The sequence below is a fragment of the Elaeis guineensis genome, chromosome 11 (genome assembly GCF_000442705.2).
Source record: "Elaeis guineensis isolate ETL-2024a chromosome 11, EG11, whole genome shotgun sequence".
Lineage (NCBI taxonomy): Eukaryota > Viridiplantae > Streptophyta > Magnoliopsida > Arecales > Arecaceae > Elaeis > Elaeis guineensis.
In genome coordinates, this window is record NC_026003.2 from 114,150,560 (window position 1) to 114,171,369 (window position 20,810).

A 20,810-nucleotide genomic window follows, 5' to 3' on the forward strand; every position below is an offset into this window, starting at 1 on the left:
GAAACGGCACGGAATCCGGCTATTCCCGCAAACGGCTATCGGGGCAAGAGTCAAGTGCGGAAGATGAAATAGTTTGGGTGTGTATATATATGCCCACAGCCGGCCGGGGGGCTGCTTGAGATCATCGAGCATGATGGCGTTCTCGACGCTGAGCCCGACCCAGAGGTACGCGGCGGGGGCGCTGCTGGCCCTGGCCCTCCGCCAGGCCCAGATCCACCAGACCCAACCCCTCGACGACGACGACCCCGACGCCGGATCTCGGGACCGGTGCAGCAGCGCCAGCGCCAGCAGCAGCACCAGCAGCAGCGAAGGCGACGGCGATTCCTGCCACCTCTGGACCCACGAGTCCCGCGGCCTTCTGCGTCCCGTCTTCAGGTCCCTCTCCACAAATGTCAACTCTTTCTTTCCTTTTGATGCATGAAAGATAATTGGTCGGGATTCTTGATGTTCTTGATTTTGTTTCTCTAGGTTCTTGGATATTGATCCCAAGGCCTGGCCGGGGCTGGAAGAAACCGCTGCGTCATCAATAATCAAGCATCATGTGGGGGCTGTATGACTTCTTTCCCTTTTCCAATCCCTTTCTTCTCTTCCATTGACTAGTATTGATAACAAAATTTATTCTTGATAAAAAGAATCTGCTTCAACAAGAATACCAGATGGAAATTTGGCTTGGCAATGTACATTAAGTTGGTTTATTCGATAGTAACAGTAGCCACAAAAGGTTAAGCATCTTTCTCCACTAGGTTCATTGTGGGTCATGTATAGAAGTTTGAATGGTTCAGTTATCAAGGTGATCTTAACTTTTTTCCTTTTTTAATCAGATTTTTGGGAACTAAGAATTTTGTCTTTCATGTTTGCTTGGACAGCCGTAAAATGCCCATATAACTTATTCAGAGGTACAAATAGTTAAAGAAATTTATCAGTTAGGAATCTCAAATAGGAGAATTTAATTACGAATTCATAGAGATCTTTCCCTTGCAATCAATTTGATGTCTCCATAGCCTTTCCTTTTCCTGGTGCTCTGGTTTTCCTTCATAACCCTAGTTGGATCAATTGTTCCCAAATGTGATAAAAGTCATAAACTTTTTGCTAAATGATATGTTATACTTGAAATTCTTATGCAGTAGCATCAAAAGTATCAAATACTGTCATGAAGTGTCCCAAGCATCTAGCATGTCAAGAAACTAGAAATTTGGAGTCTCCGGGTAATGATGAACGTGGTTGTTTGCTAGTCTCATCAGGAGTGGTCTTTTACTTGTCCAATTCCCTAACCAATGTCTCTCTGGTGTTAGTCATCATTACAATATTTTTATTCTTAATGCAATCTGAATTTAGTTGCATTATATTGCAAGATATTAGTTAACAGTAGCTTAAGGTAACAATTTTCTTTTGAGAAGAATCTTAAGCTAACAAATTAGTGGTAGCAGTCATTGATTGCTTCCATAGAAAAGAAATTGGACCTAGGTTATAGACATACTCACTCGCATAAAGTCATTTACTTGTTTTTTATTTTTGGAAGAAACTGCTTCACAAAATTTAGGGAGTCAGCAAAACTTATCATTGCAAGTTGCTAGCGCTTTTATACAGTATTCATCGCATTTACTTTTGTAACCCTCAGTTCTTGAAAGGTTAATCAGGGTTCACATTGATACCCACAGTTTTTACCATTTTTTTAATATTTTTTTAATCTTCCTTTCCTTTACATTTTGCTAACCATCCGGGACTTGTTTGCTCTATTCATGCTTTTCCAGTATCTAAGAATAATCTTTGAAGAGGATGATGAAAAATCTTCGGAAAGATTTGAAAAAGAACTTGCTTTGGCAAAAGCTGTTGATGCTATGGTAATGAGCTTGGAAGCTTCTTTAACCTCAGCTGAGGAGAGTAAAGAGAAAGATCATAAGCATGAACGTGATAGTCACAAAAGAAGTAATTCTGGTACATTGTACAGTGCAAGTTTTGGTGCAACAAGAAAACCTTTTGATACTTCAGAAACAAAAAACTCCAAGGGATCATTCAGAGAAGAGGATTCATTGGTTCAGTTTGAGAATGTGTATGATGACAAAACAATGCTAGAAGACAATTCGGTTAAATATCAGCAGAAAGTTGCGGTCTTGTATGAACTCCTTTCTGCTTGTGTGGCTGATACACCTCAAGACAACAAGAAAACTTCTCGAGTTAGGAAGGGCTATGATGCTCGACATCGCGTTGCTCTACGGTTGTTAGCAACATGGCTTGATGTCAAGTGGATCAAAATGGTTTGTCTATTTAAACTTCTTATTGCTCATGAGCTAATGCCTCTTAGATATGATTAATGTTTTTGTAATTATGTCCTACAAATTTTGGTAACAATTTTTATGCAACCTTTTTCCTCTAGCATCAAGATGTGATCATCAATAACTGTTTGTATTGTTTTCTGGAAAAATACAAGAGTCCAAGACTACCTATTATACCTGATGATAAATCTCAATACAACATGTGGTCTCACTGCAGTCTTTCCCTCTTGATCATTTTCAGCTTAAATTTGTTGGGACAGTGGGGTGATTTTTTTGCTTTAAAGAACATGACAGAAGTCACAGAATGGCATAATGAATTTTTTCTTAATTAGAGATATTTTAGTTAGTTTAAATACAATCTGGTTTTGTGTTTAGAAATAGCTAGAACTTGCATTGCTGTGACAAGGAGAATGAGAGTTTAGAAACATAACAGAATGCATAAAACACAAAAGAAGAATAAAACTATAGCTTGATATACACATGATACAAGGTGGTTATTTTATTACAATGTTAACCATGCTGCAACTTAAAGAAGGTATAAGATCTTGGTAGTAGGAAACTTCTATACAGGTACCATACCTGCTTTGGAATCTTTTAGGAGAGTTGCTTCCATACCCAATGCATAAGTGATTCCATTTATGTCTCCCTTATTTTTTGAGATCCATTTTCTAGCATCGTACCCAAATTTGTTCCTGCACCCACTCCAACTCTAGGTAATTAAAATGAAGAGCACTCATGAAACATCAGATTTAGGTGATCTATGTAATTCTAAAATAGCCATAGTGCCATACAACATATTGGTAGTTGTCTCAAAAGCAACTGGGTCATGCCGGAAATTTGAAATTGCTAGTCCCGATGTGTGGCCATCATAATCAATGCACATATCATTGAAATTTTTGATATCCTTAAAATAAACCCAAAGATGGAATTATGTACGATGAAAAAGTACTATAAAGTATAAACCATAGCACTCTTAAATAAAACTCCTCTTACAAACTTGAATGTATTTACTTACACAATATTATACCTGCAATGATATCATCCATCATACAATACTATGTGGTTGTTGTAGCTTCAATATTCACTCAATCTAAAAACAACTCTAAAAGATTCAGCCTTCTTTCTTTGAAATGAGTCTTACAATTGAATCTGAGAAAGCTGTAAATAAATGGAATGAGCTATATAGTTCAGCAAGTGAACCTCTATCATGATCAAGAATTTAGGTTTTCATTAAAAACATATGATTCTCAAATCATAACATATAACTTAAAGTATATTGAAAAAAATCCAAGTGCATTTCATTGAAATAAAACCAAAAGCCTTAATAAGAAAAGAATTCTAAAAGAATTAAAACACATGATTTTCAGGAAGAATTTAAATAATGCATATTAGGTCACCAATCATATTTTTAAAAAATTCAGGCGAAGGCTCATTGGATCACTTTGATAAAAGAAATCTCAAAAATTGAAATCCACTAATAAAGAAGAAACAATGAAACAATGAAAACACATTTTACATCAAATTCTGATATTTCATATAATTTCATATATCCTATAAAGTTTCACTTATATTCTTGGGGCCACGTGTCCTTATTGCAAATGCAAGCAAGGTTACTTATATCCTTATGATAATTCGGATAAGACTGCTTATTATTCTCATTGTTAGTGCAAATGAGTTCATCCATAGTCCCATGGAATGCCGTACCGCCCCATACCGAGCGTATCATACCATATCTGTCTCGTACTGATACACCGTTATAAAGTGTACCAACACTACCGTACCGTACCGAACTGCGTACCAACAATATAGTAGGATTTTACTGGTATGGGCTCTAGTACTGAAACGGTGAACCTTGATTCATACCCTTGATATCCATGCATACCACTTAGCATATACCACATAGTTGGTGTTTCCCATCAATAATTCAAGTGAGGCTACTCATATGCCACTTGGATACTGGTATATTTAGATCTTCATTGATTATCCAGATGAGGCCACAAATACCACCAAGGCAAAGGTTTCTCACCAAAATTTGGGTGTTCGCTTTTCAATTTAGAATCATGTTAGTATTTCATACTTCAACAAGATTAACAAATTTCACACTAAACAGTTAATAGAAGCTCCAAAATGATGTTTTCAAAACACAAATAACTTTAGAGCAAAATTCGTAGTCTTGATACCGGACCCATATTAGTACAATCTTATTATAATGTTAGTACGTCCAGTATGGTATCCTATTTGATGTACCTAGTGGCAATTTGCTCTCCATACTACATAGTAGTTTGGTATCGGTACGTACAGTATGGTTGGTACTACCGAATGCAAACCTTGCTTCAGAGTGTTTGAATAAAAAAAAATCATTTAAAATAAGGGTCGCCAACTCGGAACTGGATGCCGTGCTAGCAGACTAGCAGTATGGGTCGGTACATCCCATATTGGATCGTATTGGGCGTGAATCGACGTGGAAATGAAGGTAGGATAGAGGAAGAACTGGAGAGAAAAATAGAGAGAAAGAGAGGGGGAGGGAGGGAAAGAGAGGCCGGCAAAAATGCTGATGATGGCCACCGGAGGGCTGCGGAGGCCGTCGGAGGGCTGTCGAGGACTCCGGGGCTCCGCCCCTCTTTTGAGAGAGGAGAATAGAGAGAGAGATAGAGAGATAGAGGGGGAGAGGGAGAGAAATGGATAGAGGGGAGGGTGGCGGAGAAGCCGCCAGAGGACCACCGAGGCCCTCGGATGGCAGAAATCGCCCCCATGGTGTCCGTAGGGTCAACTCGCCCCTATTTCATCGCGTAAATTTCTTTTATGCAATGCACAGTGAGACAGATTGGGCATGAGGCATGGCAGTGCCCTAGGAGAGACTAGGAAGAGAAGAAGATAGTTTAAGAGATTTCAATCGAGAGAGGAAACAGAGAATGTGTATTCTCTTGTTCTCTCACTCTCTGCTTGGGTCTCTTGTTTGCTTCTTCTGGATTTTCCAGAGTTCTTGTTTCTGCTTGTCTTGGATCAAGCTTCTCTCTAGGGAATGGATCAATTCCCCTCATGTGTGTTTCTTAAGTAGTGGATTGAAGTAAGGCAGAACTTGAAGGGTTGTTTAGAAGAGATGATTTTTCTTGGCTTAACTTTTTCATAAGCCTAGTATTGTTGACATGTTGAATCTTTCCCTTTCCTTGTGGTGGTAACTTGGTGTTGCATGAACTGTCTAAACTTTTTCTTCCCTTTATTATAGCTTTTGTTTTCTCCTGCTGGACTGCATGTAGGATAAATGTGTTTGTCACTTAACTTACAACGGCCTGTGGACAGGACCGGGTCCTGAATAATTCTAGCAAACCGCAACAGAATTCTCTCTTCACTTATTGATCTGCTAGGATTGCTTGTCCAAAGTTGCTTTTACCAGATACTTGGCACCTTCTTAAATTGTTAATTTATTTGAGAGCTAGGTGTGCAACATATTTAGATTTTGTTGGATTGAACTTTGATTTGGATTAAGCTGACCACATATATAAACTTGGCTTGTTGGTTGAAGATAAGGTAAGCAATAGTGGAAAGCTAAGCCTTCTCCTTGAAAGTAGGTCAATTTAATACTTTTTTGGGTTATGGCTAGTAGAGGTAGATATTGGACTTCTAGGATAACTTCGCTCACTGTGCAGATTTCATCATCATGTCCAGTTAGCAAAGGTAGGTAATGAGTGACCTTTTCTCTCATGACCAGGTCTCTTAATATATCACAATGAGTCAATAAGATGATTTCTCACTTTAGCACCATACAACGTGATAAAACAATGCTGCATAATGCAAACAATGCATTTTAAAGGGATGTTTCACCATGCATTTTAAAGGGATGTTTCTAAGTATATACACTTGCAACTAACCATACTTCCTTACATATAATGTAAGTGAACATATTTACAACATATTTCCAAGGCCATTTGTAACTTACCAACCTTCCTAACCTTGTAAACTTTGAATACCTTTCGGGGGTTTTAGTTAGCGATGGTCTTTGGGAACATTACTGGTTTTCAGGAGACCTGATTAGTTACTGAAAAATAATTTGTAATGCTTGGGGTTGCTTCTTGTCGACTAGGTAAGGAGCTACAAAGCAAAGTCCCATGTGGAGAAAATAATGATTACATACATGAAATTGTAATAGGATATAAACCACAAATAGAGACCAAGCATCGTGAAAAAGTGTGCAATGGCAAAATTCCTGAAACAATAAGGTGATTCTAGAGAATTAAAAAGCAAGAGATTGAGTGAGGAGGGCAAGTTCTTGGTCTTGAAACAATTGGAATCTCCCATGTTAGGTCCAATAATGAGCTGATGGAGCAGCTCAGAAAACAGTCTATTGCATCTGACCTGAGTCAACAAATTAACATTGTTTAGGCTTGTCCAAGATTTGCCGTACTGATCGGCATCATACAGTACTGGATGAACTGTGCTGTACCTATACCATACTGTACTGACATTCGGTAGGCCTAGCTATACCATACCAAACTGCATACCGATACTATAATAGGATGGTACTGGTTTGGGGTCTGCTATTGAGACGGCGAACCTTGGGCTTGTCTTTTATAGTGGTATTTTGGAGTTTATAGGTATGATGCACCTTAGGACTATAAATTACTCATATACATTCCATGCTAACTTTGATGACTAATCACTTGACATGAGGCTACAAATACATCTGAACATTGCCCTATTTATCAATCGGTAATAAATTTAGGCTGCAATTCTGTTATAAAAAAGGAAGATTTTACACTTGCACATAAATTAGAAAAAATCAGTTATAATTTGTGACAGATATATTATGCTGCAAATATATGGGCACTGTTTGCTATGGTGACATTGGCTATACTATTAATTTATTAAAATGCAGAAAAACTACAATGTATCTAGTGTTACTATTCACTATTCAAGTTCAAATTTCAGAAAGGATCGATAATAATTTTGCAAAGCCTTGTGGTCAAGTTTGTGGTGGCCACACTGCTGGCAACTCTGAGCATGATCGAGATTTATATCTCACAATGAGCAGGTTCCTTGAACATTACTAAAGATAATTTGGTACTTCCGAGTTATGCATGGATTTGGGAACAAAAACTCCATTAGGGCTTTGTCGTGCCTATTCATTTATTGTTAAGTTTATTGAAGAGCTTATCACATGTTATTTTGCAGCTATACTTGCATTTTTCAAATATACTGAACAACTATTCGGTTATAGGTAGTCAAATGATGTTCTTTCTTAGAAAAAATCCAGTCGTCACTTGCACTGTACAGCTCATCCATTTTCCCTATAAAAAGATGGCAACAAAATGCAATTTAGTTTCCCTCAGTGCTTCCCAATTAATTATGATGGAACCTACTTACAAGAAAATGCAGGAACTAAAGTTTCATGTGTTTTCACTCCCATTAATTGGAAATTTGGTTTTTTAGGTAGCTATGGAGATAATGGTTGCTTGCTCTGCAATGGCTGCAGCGAAAGCAGACGAGCAATCACAAGAAAGTCAATCAGAGAAAAGCAAATGGGCTAGATGGAAGCGAGGTGGTATCATTGGTGCAGCTGCATTGACTGGAGGAGCCTTGTTAGCAATTACAGGAGGTATGACACCCTCAGATTTAGAGAAAAATTATCAGATTTTGATCTGTGATCAGTCATTTCAATTATAGATTTTTATGAATCCTCTTTTTCATCCAACAGGTTTAGCTGCTCCAGCAATTGCTGCAGGCTTTAGTGCTTTGGCTCCCACGTTAGGGACACTGGTCCCTGTTATTGGAGCAAGCGGATTTGCTGCAATAGCTAGTGCTGCAGGATCAGTTGCTGGTTCTGTAGCTGTCGCTGCATCGTTTGGAGGTGGAATGGACCTTTAATATTTTCTAAATAAAAAACCTTTAAATGTTTGGTGTTAAACAATGGCAAACTTTTTGCTTCCAATATAACATTTGAAAGTTGAAACAATGAGATAAAAATCAACCTTGTAGAACTAAATTTATTCCTTCGACCTTTCTTTCTTCCCATTTTTGTTGCTATCGGGGATCTCATTGTCAATGCCTCCTTTTTTTTTCTTACCCTCTTTAGAAGGAAAAAAAAAAACTTGGAGAACTATGGTTCTTTTCTTTTTCTTTGTGTGTGCGTGTGCGCATGTGCGTGCGTGCGTTTGTGCGCGCGTGCGCGTGCATGCATGGAGTTAGTGTGTGGTTGGGTTGCAGGGGAAGTGTAGTAATTGAGCTCTAAAGACTGGAGATGAAGGCTTTTGCACAAGGCCCTTAACTTCCAAGGTACCAGGCCCGTGATCCAAATTAGCTTCACAAACCTCTACTCATGTGCCTGTTGTCATGCTGCCTTTGACAGCACCACAGTCAGAGAGCATGTTGATGAAAATCTGCAGAGACATAACATATAGAGGAGGTTATTTATCACGTCAGAAAGCCCTAGTATATCTCGTGTTCTTTACTAGAAAATGTATATCTTTGTAGCTCTTTGCTAGGATCGACATAGGAATGTGCCTGTTGTGTTGGAGGTTGCATAGGATTTGCTTATGTGCATTTTGAAAAGGTTGGCATGAGGATATTCCTTTATGATCTAATTTATAGATATTGAGAAAAATTTCTAGGAACATGAGATCTCAAGCACTAACTCAAAAAGAGGAACTGGAAAAGTTTCGCAAGCATTATGGTGGTAAAACCCAAGCTCATAGATAAAATGAATTCTGAGAAAGAATGCTATGGCATGAAGGGAGAGCCGGAGAGGTATAACAATTATGAACCCAGATAGATTTTAATCCTTAGTTATATTTATTTGGAGCATGTGGCTTCAGTGGAATTTCTTACAATTGGAAAATCATGTATATTTGCAAGATTGGTAATTCGAAGAGGAATACTGATTAAAAATTTTTTGGCAATAAAAGGAACAGTGGAGAAACCCACTTTGATAAAATCTAGTAAAACCGAGAGACATGGTTTAAGTTTCAAAAGGTCAGGAAAAGCCAGTATGATGGTGGAGGACTTGAAAATCATCTGTTTTAAAGTGGATATAGGAAGAGAGTATACTTTTGTCTAAGAAAAAAAAAAATTTCTAGGATTGGCGGTAACTTTCCATTCCTTGGGCTTGTCATTTTTGTGGAGAAATGGTGCTCATGGTTGCTTTCATAAAACACGAAGTATTACTGCACAGAAAATCTGGTTTCACAGAAGTTGAAAGTTCGGATAATGTGATGATCAAATGTGAGTTAAAGAAGTATCAAGCATATGATATTTATAAACAAGGTGTGAGTATCATTATTTTTGTAACATATGTGGATGAACAAAGTCTTTCTGTGTACTTGTGTAATTGAATGGTGATCGATGTTGGTACAAGACATTGAGTTTGAATCTGCCCTAACCCATATGGTTTTGACATGTGAAGCTGTCAAGTATCGATTTGCTTATCTGATAGGCTAAAAGTAAAATGTCAGATATTTTAATAAGCCAATCTGGTTTGTTGCCCTTGATTGGTATTGTGTCGGCACCTATCCCTGATACGGCAGATATGCTGACAATTTTGCTTGCGCCTTTTCAAAATCTGCACATTTGAAAAAAAAAGAAAAATCAAAGCTCAATAAATTTTTCTATCCTCATTATTTTTTTCATTTTCTGAAACTTCTTGGTTTAAACCATTATCTGGATCTAATCAAAGCTTTATATTTTCATAAGTTGATTTTCCCTGACCTTTCTTATTTTTCTGGGTTTTTTTAAAAAATATATTTTTGATTTGCTTGCTCTCAAGTTTTTTTTTTATAATTCTTCCCACTAGAATATCATCCACTAATAGTCCCAAACCATGTACTAGACAAAAGTACAATGAGGCATGCCGCCACCATTAGAAGCCTTGTGAATATCCCAAGCTGGAAATGGTCATAAATTGACATATTGACATAAAGACTTGAAATCATGTGAAGTACTTCTTGGAATTGTGGTGGCATGTAAGGAACAAGATGTATATATCACTTAATGAATGTAGGCTAAGCTCCTTATTTTATTCCAGATATTGCAAAACTAGGGGAACTGTCATGTGAATCTTGAATCAACTACCGATCTTACTTGTATATGGTGCTCACTAGTGGCTATTTATGTAAGGTTTAGTAGACAAGGCTGACTTAATTCATATGAGAATAGAACAGCATGTATATGTTTTAAGTTTTCACAAACTGCACAAAAGGATGACTAGTTGTTCTGAGATGTTTTAATAGCTAATGGTGTGTAGGGAGAGTCATAAGTCTTGCAGTTCACTGTAACATCAAGAATAATGTCACTACATGAAAATTATGTTAATGATTAATAAAAATTAGGACATATAATTATCTGTATATACAAAGCAGTGCATATTAATTTGCAGAATAATTATATTTTTGCATTTGATGCCATGGCAATTCCAATTATTGAGATTTTAATGCTGTTTACTATCTCAGTATGAGGTCACCTGCGTTCACATAGTCTGTGATTTTTTTCTCCATATTTCTATCTAATTGTTATTTATATGAAAGTATTCTTATTATAAAAAAAATTTCTAGACTTTCTTTTGAAAATATGAACGGATTTTAATATACAATTGTTCACAATTACAAGGTCAAAAAAAGTTACGGCATATTAGAAAAAAATTGTGCATCATACCTGTCTATATTGGCTGATAAATGTCTCCATCATCTTGAAGTCTTGCTATTACACATAGAATTGTGACAAAAATTGCACATAATCAAACATTACATCATTGTAGTCGTTAACGATCACTGATCAATGTGCTTAATTTGTGAAACAGCTGCTGGAGCTGGGCTGTCAGGGAGCAAAATGGCTAGAAGAACTGGAAGTGTTGAAGAATTTGAATTCAAACCTATCGGAGATAATCATAACCAGGGTGTAAGTTGTTCTCTATTTGCATTTTACTACATGAAATTGTAAATGGAGGGTGTCTCTGTTGCTTGATGCAACTACATGACTTTGTTAAGCCTAAGAGGCAGCTATACTAGCATTAAACTAGACCTTTTGCAAGTCCTAGAAAATATATATCTGATTCTCAGCAAACGGTTAATATTTTCAGCGCCTGGCAGTAGGGATCTTGGTTACTGGTTTTGCTTTTGAGAAGGAAGATTTTATAAAGCCTTGGGAAGGATTGGAAGATAACTTGGAGAGGTATTTTACTACTTTTACCATATATGCATGTTTTGGAATAGGTCTACGGTATTTTTACCACGGTTTCTCTACCACTGGCAGTTATTATCTTACCCGCATCAAACATTATGTTTTGGAGCTCTTGCGTGTGTCTTATCTTTTATATATATATAAAAGCACTTGCAGATACATACTTGTGATAGTTCATACATTTTCTTGTTTTTGATTGCTCGTGAAACATTTTATTTTGTAAATTTATGGATGAAAATGGCAAGATTGTCATCAGTTTTAGAGAATGACATGCTAAGCTCTCTCTACAGATTGAATTGATACTGATTTCGACCAGTTAACCAATGCCTATACATAGAACTGATTCTTAGGATGAATGCAGAGATTTATTCTTTTCAGAATACTATGAAATGACCAAGAAGCCTGCTTGACATTGTTTAAATTTATCTAAGAATACCAATACACTCTACACTTTTCACTTCTATTTTATGACACATGGAGCTTTTACCACAGTGCCTTGTTCTTAATGTATGAATTCGATATATTTAAACATTTCAAGTGGGTAGCAGAGTGTGATTGTGTGAAGAAACTTGCACTTGGAGCTGGGAGGAAACATATAGTAACTTTTGTGCGTGGGGGGCCAACTTCCTGACTTGCCCCTCCTAGGATTTTCCCTTTTTCTGTAGTCCCACTCCATTCTACTAGTTTTGGGGATCTCTTTGGATTTAGCTGTTCACCACCCGATCACATAACCTTTACATTTTTTGGTTTCCCTTTTTACATATCCAATCAAGCAACTTACATGCGATAAATGTTTTCTTCTTAAGTTTGAATTCTGATGTAGATTAAATGCTGCTAAATAGGCAGAAATTTATGATAGGAATCTTTCTTAGCCAATCTTTAGTGTTCAGCGAGTATTTTTTTTAAAGAAATACAAGTCCCAAGCATAGCAAAGAGTAACCCATGGAAACCAGTGCTCCTGTAATCCAAGGATGAGTTATTAGATGCATCATTTGAAAATGCCAACCAAATGTTTTTGGGAGGAAGGGGGGAAAGGGGTTATATCAGGTTAGCTATGACTTGAACCAGTTTTGTTTAAGAAAAGGAAGCAGGAAGAACAAACCAGGTGTTTTTCTAAAATGTCTAGATTCTCGCGCCTCCCCTGCCCGCCCATGCAACATCTCCCACTATTTTATCTATGTTTTCTAGAATCGCTTAACAACCTAATCAACATTTCTTTTTAGTTAGTACTTAGTTGTACAAAAACCCTCTTTTTCAATATATGTCTTGTTTCTCATAAGAAATGAGGTTGTTTAGCTCATGTTATTTTTAAGATAATGCTTTTTTCTTTAAAACAAAAAGAAGCAGTTGTGATTTATAAATATTTCAAGGTGGACATTATACTGAAATTTTTCAAAACTTAATTTTAAGAAATAGTGAATATGACTTTGTTAGCAAACAATTAATAATTCTAGCATCCTTTAGTGTGCCAGTAATTAAGCTTGCGCAAATATAAATGCTAGCTTATAGTCTAACAATTATTTCTTCCTTGCCCTTGAATTAGATAATGACTTTTCTGTTGATTTACTTTTTGCCTCGTAGATAACGTGATGGCTCCACTAATTATTCTCAACTGCTAAGTCATCGTACTATGTTCATTGTATAGTCATATTACTACAAATAGGATTCTCCTTTAAAAGGACTGCAGTGACACTCTTGGCAATAGCACATGTCACGGCCTAGTATTTTACATTCTAAAATAATATACCATGTAATCTCTTTTCTAAGGTTTTCATCACATTTTACAAGAAGGGCTTTTGACTCAAGGATCATTATACTGGTACCAGATCTTGAACTAGTCGGCTGATGGTATGGTTCGGTACGCCCTCGTACCATTTCGTATCGGGCTCGAACCGACACAGCGGGGTGGAGGGAAAAGGAAAAAGAGGAAAAGATGAGAGGGAGAAGGAGAGAGCCTAAAGAGACCTGTTGAGGCTGTCGGAGGGCTATTGTACCTGCAGGAGGGCTGGAGGAAGGCCGGCGAGGGGTGGGGATGGGGAGGGAGAAGAAAAGAGAGAGGGGGATGGAAGGAGAGGGAAGAGGGAGATAGAGCCTCTGGAGGCCTGTCCGAGGTTGCCGAAGGACTGGAGGCGGCTGGCCGAAATAGGTGTAGAAGCCCTTATTTCTTTTTTTTTTTGTGGGGGGGGGGTTATATGGGGTGAAATTGGCAATGCTATTGCTGACTTCACTTAATACCCCTTTTTTTTATTTTGCCGATATCGGATGAAGTTAGCAACTGTTTCAATCGGCTGCCTTTAGCCTTCCAGCAGCCTCAGTGGGCCTTCGACGGCCTTTGGGGGCTCTCTTTCCCTCTCTCCTCTCCTTGTCTCCTCATCTCTCTCTCTCTCTCTCTCTCTCTCTCTCTTTCTTCTCTTTCCTTCTCCCTCCCTCTCCTCACTGGCCCTCCTTCAACCCTTCAGCACGCGTAGCGGCCTCTGAAAATCTCTGGAGGCTCTCTCTCCCTCTGCTTCCCTCTCCCCTTTTTTTTCTTCTCTTTCCTTCTCCCTCCCCTCCTTGCCAATGTCTCATGTTGAATCTCGAAACCGTCCTAGTCCATTGCTGGTAGCTTGGTATTGTTCAGCACGCCCCAAACCGTGCGGTTCGGAATGGTTTCCTCTTCCTTGTTTTAACTAATAATTCATTGTTTATTGACGTGCTACAAATCACGTGACACATTGAGGAGACAATGCATCACAAATATTTGGACTTGCATTCTACATATAGCTAGTTTTGGATACAAGCAACATCATTAGATACATATTATGTAGTGGATTCTATTAAGAGGAAGGAGCTTGAAATTGGTAGTTGTAAACTATTCATCAAGCAGGAACATTGCAACCTTTGAGTATTGTGCATTTAAGTGGAACATGCAATTCATAAAAGGGGAAAAAGTCCTTAATTTGTGTTAATGCTACTCGAGGTCTCATAATTGAGCATAAGATCATCCTCCCTGATTTGTTGAAGGACAAATAATACTAAGCTATGATTCCTATCCTATAGATCATAAATCTCTAAGAATTTCCTTAAAGGGAAAAATAGTAAGAGGAAAAGGAAAGGATACTTGATTAATGCAAAGAACATGAAGAGAAATGTGAAAGTATGGATGGGAGAGAAAGGGTAATTTGGAAAAGGGAGAAGAGATGAAAGGAGGAACATGAAGGTGAGAGGCACAGTTTGTCTTGTTTAGGTTGGTTCCCTCATATGCTTTTTCATTTATCAAGGCAAGCATGCTTGTGCCTGAAAGATCTATATCTAGGGTTCGCCAAACCACTTAGTTCAAGGTGTGCGAAACTGTACTGACGGCCAACTGGGATGGTGAGGGGGAGAGAGGGAAGGAAGAGAGAGAAGGGGGAAGAAAGGAGAGAGAGGGGGTTTTTGAAGGCCACTGGAGGGCAGCCCAGCTCGCACTGCTGCAGAGCTCGATGGAAGTTGAAGAAGGGTGAAGGGAGGAAAGGAGAGGGAGAGGAGGTCGTTGTGCCATTGTGGAGGTCAGTGAAGGCTGGAGGAGGGACTCCACCCTCCCCCAATTGAAACAAGGTCTTCGGCCCTTGTTTCATATGTTTTTTGTTTTTATTGAGTGAAGTCGACAACTATGTTGCGACTTCAACCGAAAATTCAAAAAAAAAAAAGAGAAACGGTGAAGTCAGCAACCGTTCGATAAAAAAAAATATGAAACATGGTCCGAAGCCTTTATTTCGATCGGGAGGGCGGCTCCCCTCCTTTGGCCTTCCATGACCTTGCCGCTCCTCCAGAGGCCTCTTCCTCTCTCTCTCTCTCTCTTTACCTCCCTCTGCCATCCTCCAGCTTCCACTGAGCTCGGTAGTGGCGCAACGAGCTTGGTTGCCCTCTACTGACCTCCCGAGGCCCTCTCTCCCTCTCCCTCTTCTTCCCTCCCCCCTCTCTCTTTCTCTCTCATTCTCCCTGTGCCCCTCTCTCCGTATCGGTTTGGGCCTGATAGGAATGGCAGGGGGGCATACCAAACTATACTACTGACCAACTGGTTCGGGCTTCGGTACCAGTACAATGAACCTTACCTATATCTCTTTCGTGGGGTTTGTCACTCAAGGCCTGTCTCGCCATATGTTGTTATTTAAATTGTGTAAGTCAGATGCAATGAGAAGGATTGCCGATTAGTTAACCCATTAGGATGAAAATTCATGTGAAACATGATTAACCTATTAATTATCAAATGGTCAACATGGCCCCTACTCCCCTCAAGATTGAGTTAGATCTCAAAGCTTCCAAGCTTGAAATAACATTCAGTCAATGCTTCGTTATCAGAAACTTTGTGAATATATACTGATTGTTTTACCTGATTTATAGATAGACAACTTCCCTATTTCCCCCCCTTTTTTTTGTTTCATATGGAAGTGGAAACCCATCTTAGTGCATTTTAGCAATTATTAGATTATCAGCTACTTGCCTTGTGGTGTGTTTGCCGGACTCCAAGGACCTTTAACCATGTACTCCATATAGGCCATGACTGGACTTTAATCACGTAAGTTCATATGATGAGTCATGGATGGCAAGCAAAAGATCGCATAGTGTGCCCATCTGATGGTTTGATGTAGCTGATGAGGAGATTGTTCTAGATCACAAAATCCAATCATCATGGTTTCATTATTGGAAAGTTCTCAACAAGTTCCATGATCAGGGAGTTTTCTGTCACCTTTAAATTGGTAGAAAGGAACACTAATTTGGGACCAATCAAAGGTTTCATGACTTTCATCACAGTTGGAAGCTGTGTCATGAAAGGATTACTTGATGGATGATAGGGATTAAGGTATGGTCATTGGGTAGCAAAGGACTAAGGAGGGTATCCGATGGAGGTCCCTCAAATTTTATGAATTTCATGGACAAGAAAGCAGTACTATCTCTAATAAAAATCTGCGTTTGGATGTCCAATTATGTCCATGAAGAGTCCAAAGATTCCTCAACTCTTTACCTTTCTCTTTCTACCTTTCTTTATTGTCTTTGGAAATTAACCAAGTTTTTTTTCTTCAAACTTCTTTTACAATTAATTGTATAATTACATTTATTTATAATCTCACAGGAATCCTTTTAGTTTTGCAATTCCAAATGTTTTCTTTTGCTTTCTTTGCAGAGCAACTTGGAAATACTGTATGGAACAGATACTTGATGAACTTGTACTGCATGTGCAATATATAAGATATCTATAATTATCTATCATCAGTTTTCTTTTTTTCTTTTTGTGCTGAAAAATTGTTGACTGTAGATTAATTTATCCAGATCATGCTTGGTAGGTGCTGTATAGTGTTTCTAATCGCATTTCATTCAAGATTACAGGTATGTTCTTCAGTGGGAGTCAAAGTATATAATTGCAGTGAGTACTGCAATACAGGACTGGATCACATCAAGTAACTGCTGACTTTGTAGTTTTTCCATAGTGTATATTAGTACTGTCGCATTCATTTCTTGACATCACTGGTTACTGCTGTAGGTGTTACAATGGGGTTGATGAAGCAAGGTGCCATGCTGACTGTGTTAAGCACACTTGTTTCTGCATTAGCATGGCCAGCTACACTACTTGCTGCTACAGATTTCATAGATAGCAAATGGACAATGGCTATTGATAGGTACAACTGCAAAATTCATTAACAATTTTCAGAAGTGTTTGGATGCTTGGTCATTGTTTGCAATGATTACTTGCCTTGAGGTATCAGTCAGATTACACATTAAAATTTGCTGGCTGGGAAACAGTATTAATCACTTGGTTGGAGTTGAACCCTCCAAAATGATGGGGATACACCAATCAAAATTGAAGGGTGATTTATGGTATCCCTTGTATACAGGAAATGGGTTACATGTCAATCCTGAATCTGCAGTCTCCCAGCTTGTGTTAGTTTCTCTGCTATACCACACCATTTCTTGAGATGCTTCAGTCTATTGGAAAATGCTCTAGGCAATCTACCTGTCTGTGGCAACAACCTCTTAAATAAAAATCAAATCAGCCTTAGAATTAACTTTGTTTGGCTTGTCTCAGATCGGATAAAGCAGGAAAGCTCCTTGCAGAAGTTCTGTCGAAGGGTTTGCAAGGAAACAGGTATGTTTTTTAAGGAAAAATCATTTTTAACTCCACACGGTCTGAGCTAAATTAGCTCAATGACTTCTTTGACCTCCTTGAATTGCCCAGGCCTGTGACCCTTATTGGTTTTTCACTAGGAGCGCGAGTTATATTTAGGTGTTTGAGGAAATTGGCTGAATCAGGAGATAACGGTACTTTTAGGCTATGCTATATCCTACTGTCATTTCCTCTGGTAGTTAAGCTGCATAATTCTGTCAACTGAACTTATATAATTGAGCAGAGGGACTTGTAGAAAGGGTCGTTCTCCTTGGAGCACCAGTTTCAGTCAAAGGGGAGCAATGGGAGATTGCCAGAAAGGTATGGATATTACTGGATGTGTTTGGTGATATAAGTACTTGAAATAATTTCTGTTAGCATATATGCCTCTTCTTATCTCAAAATTACGAGAAGTAGTTGAGTTAAAATAATTGATTATATAGAAGTCATAAAGTTAAAAAATTATTTCAGATCATGCAAACGTCATTCTTTTCTAAAATGGATTATAACTATAACATATAAAATTTTTGAACTTCAATAGCAGATTTTTAGAAAAGCTTAATTTGAGTTTAAAGATTTCTGCAGACAGGAGATGCATTCCCTTTTCCTCTTTTGAAAGAAAGGAAACATATTCCCTTGTTTCTGAGATTATTATTCTGAGAGATATACTGAGAGCAGCAGCATGCTTGTGGCTTTCCACCTCCAAACCTGAATCTAGAGGGTAGTTTATCGTTCTCTTGTAGATCAAGACATTGATGGCGCATGCTTTATTCTTTTCACCCTAGATCTATTGGTGATTTTGTTATGCCATGCTATGTCTTAGTAACGTAGTTCTATTACAAAGAGAAAGAAAGGTGATTTTGCTATAAAAATTTGATCATAGTTGATGCCTTGTCTTTTTTGAGACATAAATGTCTTTCTTTTACTGTGTTGTTATATGTTTATCAACTAAAATGTGTATACATAGACATTTAGATTCCAAATAAAGTTTAGAAAACAAGATTTGAGATCTATCAAGTATCAACTATATGAATGAGTCCAGTGGCATAGGTTTTGGAAAGAGATAAGACTGGTCCAGAGAACATGTGAAAGAGATAGTTAAACAATCGGACGCAATCTTTCTAATATTTACACTAATTTGCCACTAAAAAAAATTGTTAAATAAAATTTGCTAAATTAACTGATGGCAATTTCAGTAGAAAAATTGATAGACCCATGGATTCAATTTATTAGCATATTGTCTGTACGCACACTCAAAATGAATTGCCGAGCAAGAGGTGAAAGAGTGATGGAATTCTCGTTGAGCAATGTTTGGCATCTTACTATCAGTCAACATTCCTGGCATCTCGCCAATATATTTTTCTTTCCCAACAAGGAAACCAGCAGTTTCGTTAAAATTTTATGTACATTTTAATCCAAGATGAGCACTCCTGTTTTGTATGATCTGTTCTGACTCCATATACAAGTCGAAAGTTTTTCATCAAAATGTATTACAATATATCATCTATAACCAACTCGAATTACAAAGATCTTGTTGGGTCATGCAAACAGCTGATCTAAACTCTCTTAAAAGATTATCCAAATTTCATATTCTTAATGAAGGCACATGAAACTGCACATGCACCAGTGTTGTGCTCCTCCATACCATGCTATCTTGCATCACATTTTGTGTGGGAATGTGGTATCATGCCAACTTGGAAGATATGTCAAGTAACAGAGAAGACTAATCATGAGCAATGTGGAAATATTTTAATTGCTAAATGAAAAGGCCTTTTCCTCCATCTCTAGTGAGTGACTATCGGAGACCGTTTGAAACAGTACCATTATGTCTCTTTGTGAGTGCTTTGAGATTACTGCTGTGGCCCTCTTCTTGTTGATCGCCAGTGATCTACCAAGCAGTAGCGTGCGTCGGCGCTGGAGGAGATGGCGAGCAACCTAGGGGACCGCCCTAGGGCCTCGAAGGTGGGAGACAAATCGGAATCGAGCTGGTGGAGGGCGGTGCAGGGGCTCACCGTTTGGATCTCACCAGAGCCATCATCGGAGGTGGACAAGCTCATTAGGTGGTTTTCGGAAGTGATCGAGCTTCTGAAGGAGGATCTAAGGGAGGAATCAGGGAGTTAGGCGGCCTCAGTGGTGGTGGCGAGGAGCTTTGGCAGGAGGGTGTCGGCAGAAAGGGTGGTTTGGGAGTTCCGATTGCGGGCAAGACTGAAAGGAGAGGTGGCGGGTTACAGGCTGGAGAAGGGCTTCCTGCTCTTCTGTTTTAAGGAGGCCGGATAGAGGGACCTGATCCTCCATCAGCCATGGGTTGCAGCCGAGCAGGTGTTGGTGGTGGAGCCGTGGCAGTCGAGGTTTTTTCCGACAGAGGGAGCTATCGGATCGGCCCTGATTTAGGTCCGATTGTCGCAACTCTCGATGGAGTTCTGGGGAGAGGCCACGATCCAGGAGTCCTTCACCTGGTTGGGGAGCTGTCCTCGATGGATGAGTGCATGGTGGATAGTAGGCGGCTGAGATTCGTCAAGGTGTGCGTGAAGGTCAATCTCTCTTGGCTGACCGTTGAGATCAGGGGTGCTAATCAAGGGTCTGAATGGCCCCTTCTGGCAGAGGTTCGTCTATGAGAACCTCGACGGCATTTGCCTCTGGTGTGATCATTTTCATTTGCCAAAGGAGGCATACCCAGCCAGAGGGGGAGGAGACGGTCTATGCTCGAAAAATGTCTTTCGGGCTGAAGGGAAGGACATGGGAGTGGCTATGGAAGGGCCGTGCTTGGGGTCGTGGTTGGTGGATGTCTGATGGTGGTAGCTTGGGCCAGAAGCACTGGTGGGTTTGAGGAAGAAGGGGGCCAAGTCGGAGCTAGAGGCGAGTCGATTCAGACCGGAGATGGCTCATATACGCTCGAATTGGGCTAACTCAATGGTCGGATCCAACAACTGGATCAAGCCGTCCAAGATCGCACGGCGGCGATCTCCCATCCGACTCAGGCCCGGATCAACGGCCAGATCGGATGTTGGGGGCGCCAAGATTGGCACGGGGTGCATCTCGGGCCTGAGCTTGAATGTGGTCTGACTTGCCAATTGCTTCGACCCGCTGGCGCTAGGGTTGGAACTGGGCTAGGGTCGGGCTTCGAGTTAGGTCCGCAATAATTCAGGCTTGGTTTGGGCTTTTAAATATGGAGCCCGTTTATCTTTCGGGTCAGGCTCGGGTAAACCTTTGGCCCGACCCAAGCCCAAATCCAATTTTCAGCCCGATCAGAC

The 20,810-nt window shown here is 39.3% G+C and overlaps 1 protein-coding gene across 2 annotated transcripts in view; it reads left to right on the top strand.

Moving 5' to 3' along the window:
* LOC105054058 (uncharacterized) overlaps positions 1 to 20,810 on the top strand; it is a 28,281-nt gene continuing 7,471 nt past the window's right edge. The window contains exons 1-12 of one of the 2 annotated variants that reach the window (XR_002165708.3): positions 1 to 375; positions 469 to 550; positions 1,752 to 2,255; positions 7,701 to 7,866; positions 7,966 to 8,118; positions 11,059 to 11,156; positions 11,338 to 11,429; positions 16,785 to 16,855; positions 16,939 to 17,074; positions 17,482 to 17,541; positions 17,661 to 17,714; positions 17,804 to 17,880. Coding sequence is in view for 1 of the 2 variants with exons in the window: in XM_010935449.4 (XP_010933751.1) it covers positions 131 to 375; positions 469 to 550; positions 1,752 to 2,255; positions 7,701 to 7,866; positions 7,966 to 8,118; positions 11,059 to 11,156; positions 11,338 to 11,429; positions 16,785 to 16,855; positions 16,939 to 17,074; positions 17,482 to 17,541; positions 17,632 to 17,714; positions 17,804 to 17,880 (1,767 nt within the window). In the remaining variant the exon portion in view is untranslated. Of the gene's footprint in view, positions 376 to 468; positions 551 to 1,751; positions 2,256 to 7,700; positions 7,867 to 7,965; positions 8,119 to 11,058; positions 11,157 to 11,337; positions 11,430 to 16,784; positions 16,856 to 16,938; positions 17,075 to 17,481; positions 17,542 to 17,631; positions 17,715 to 17,803; positions 17,881 to 20,810 lie in introns of both variants that reach the window. The other variant, XM_010935449.4, reaches the window with a different exon arrangement.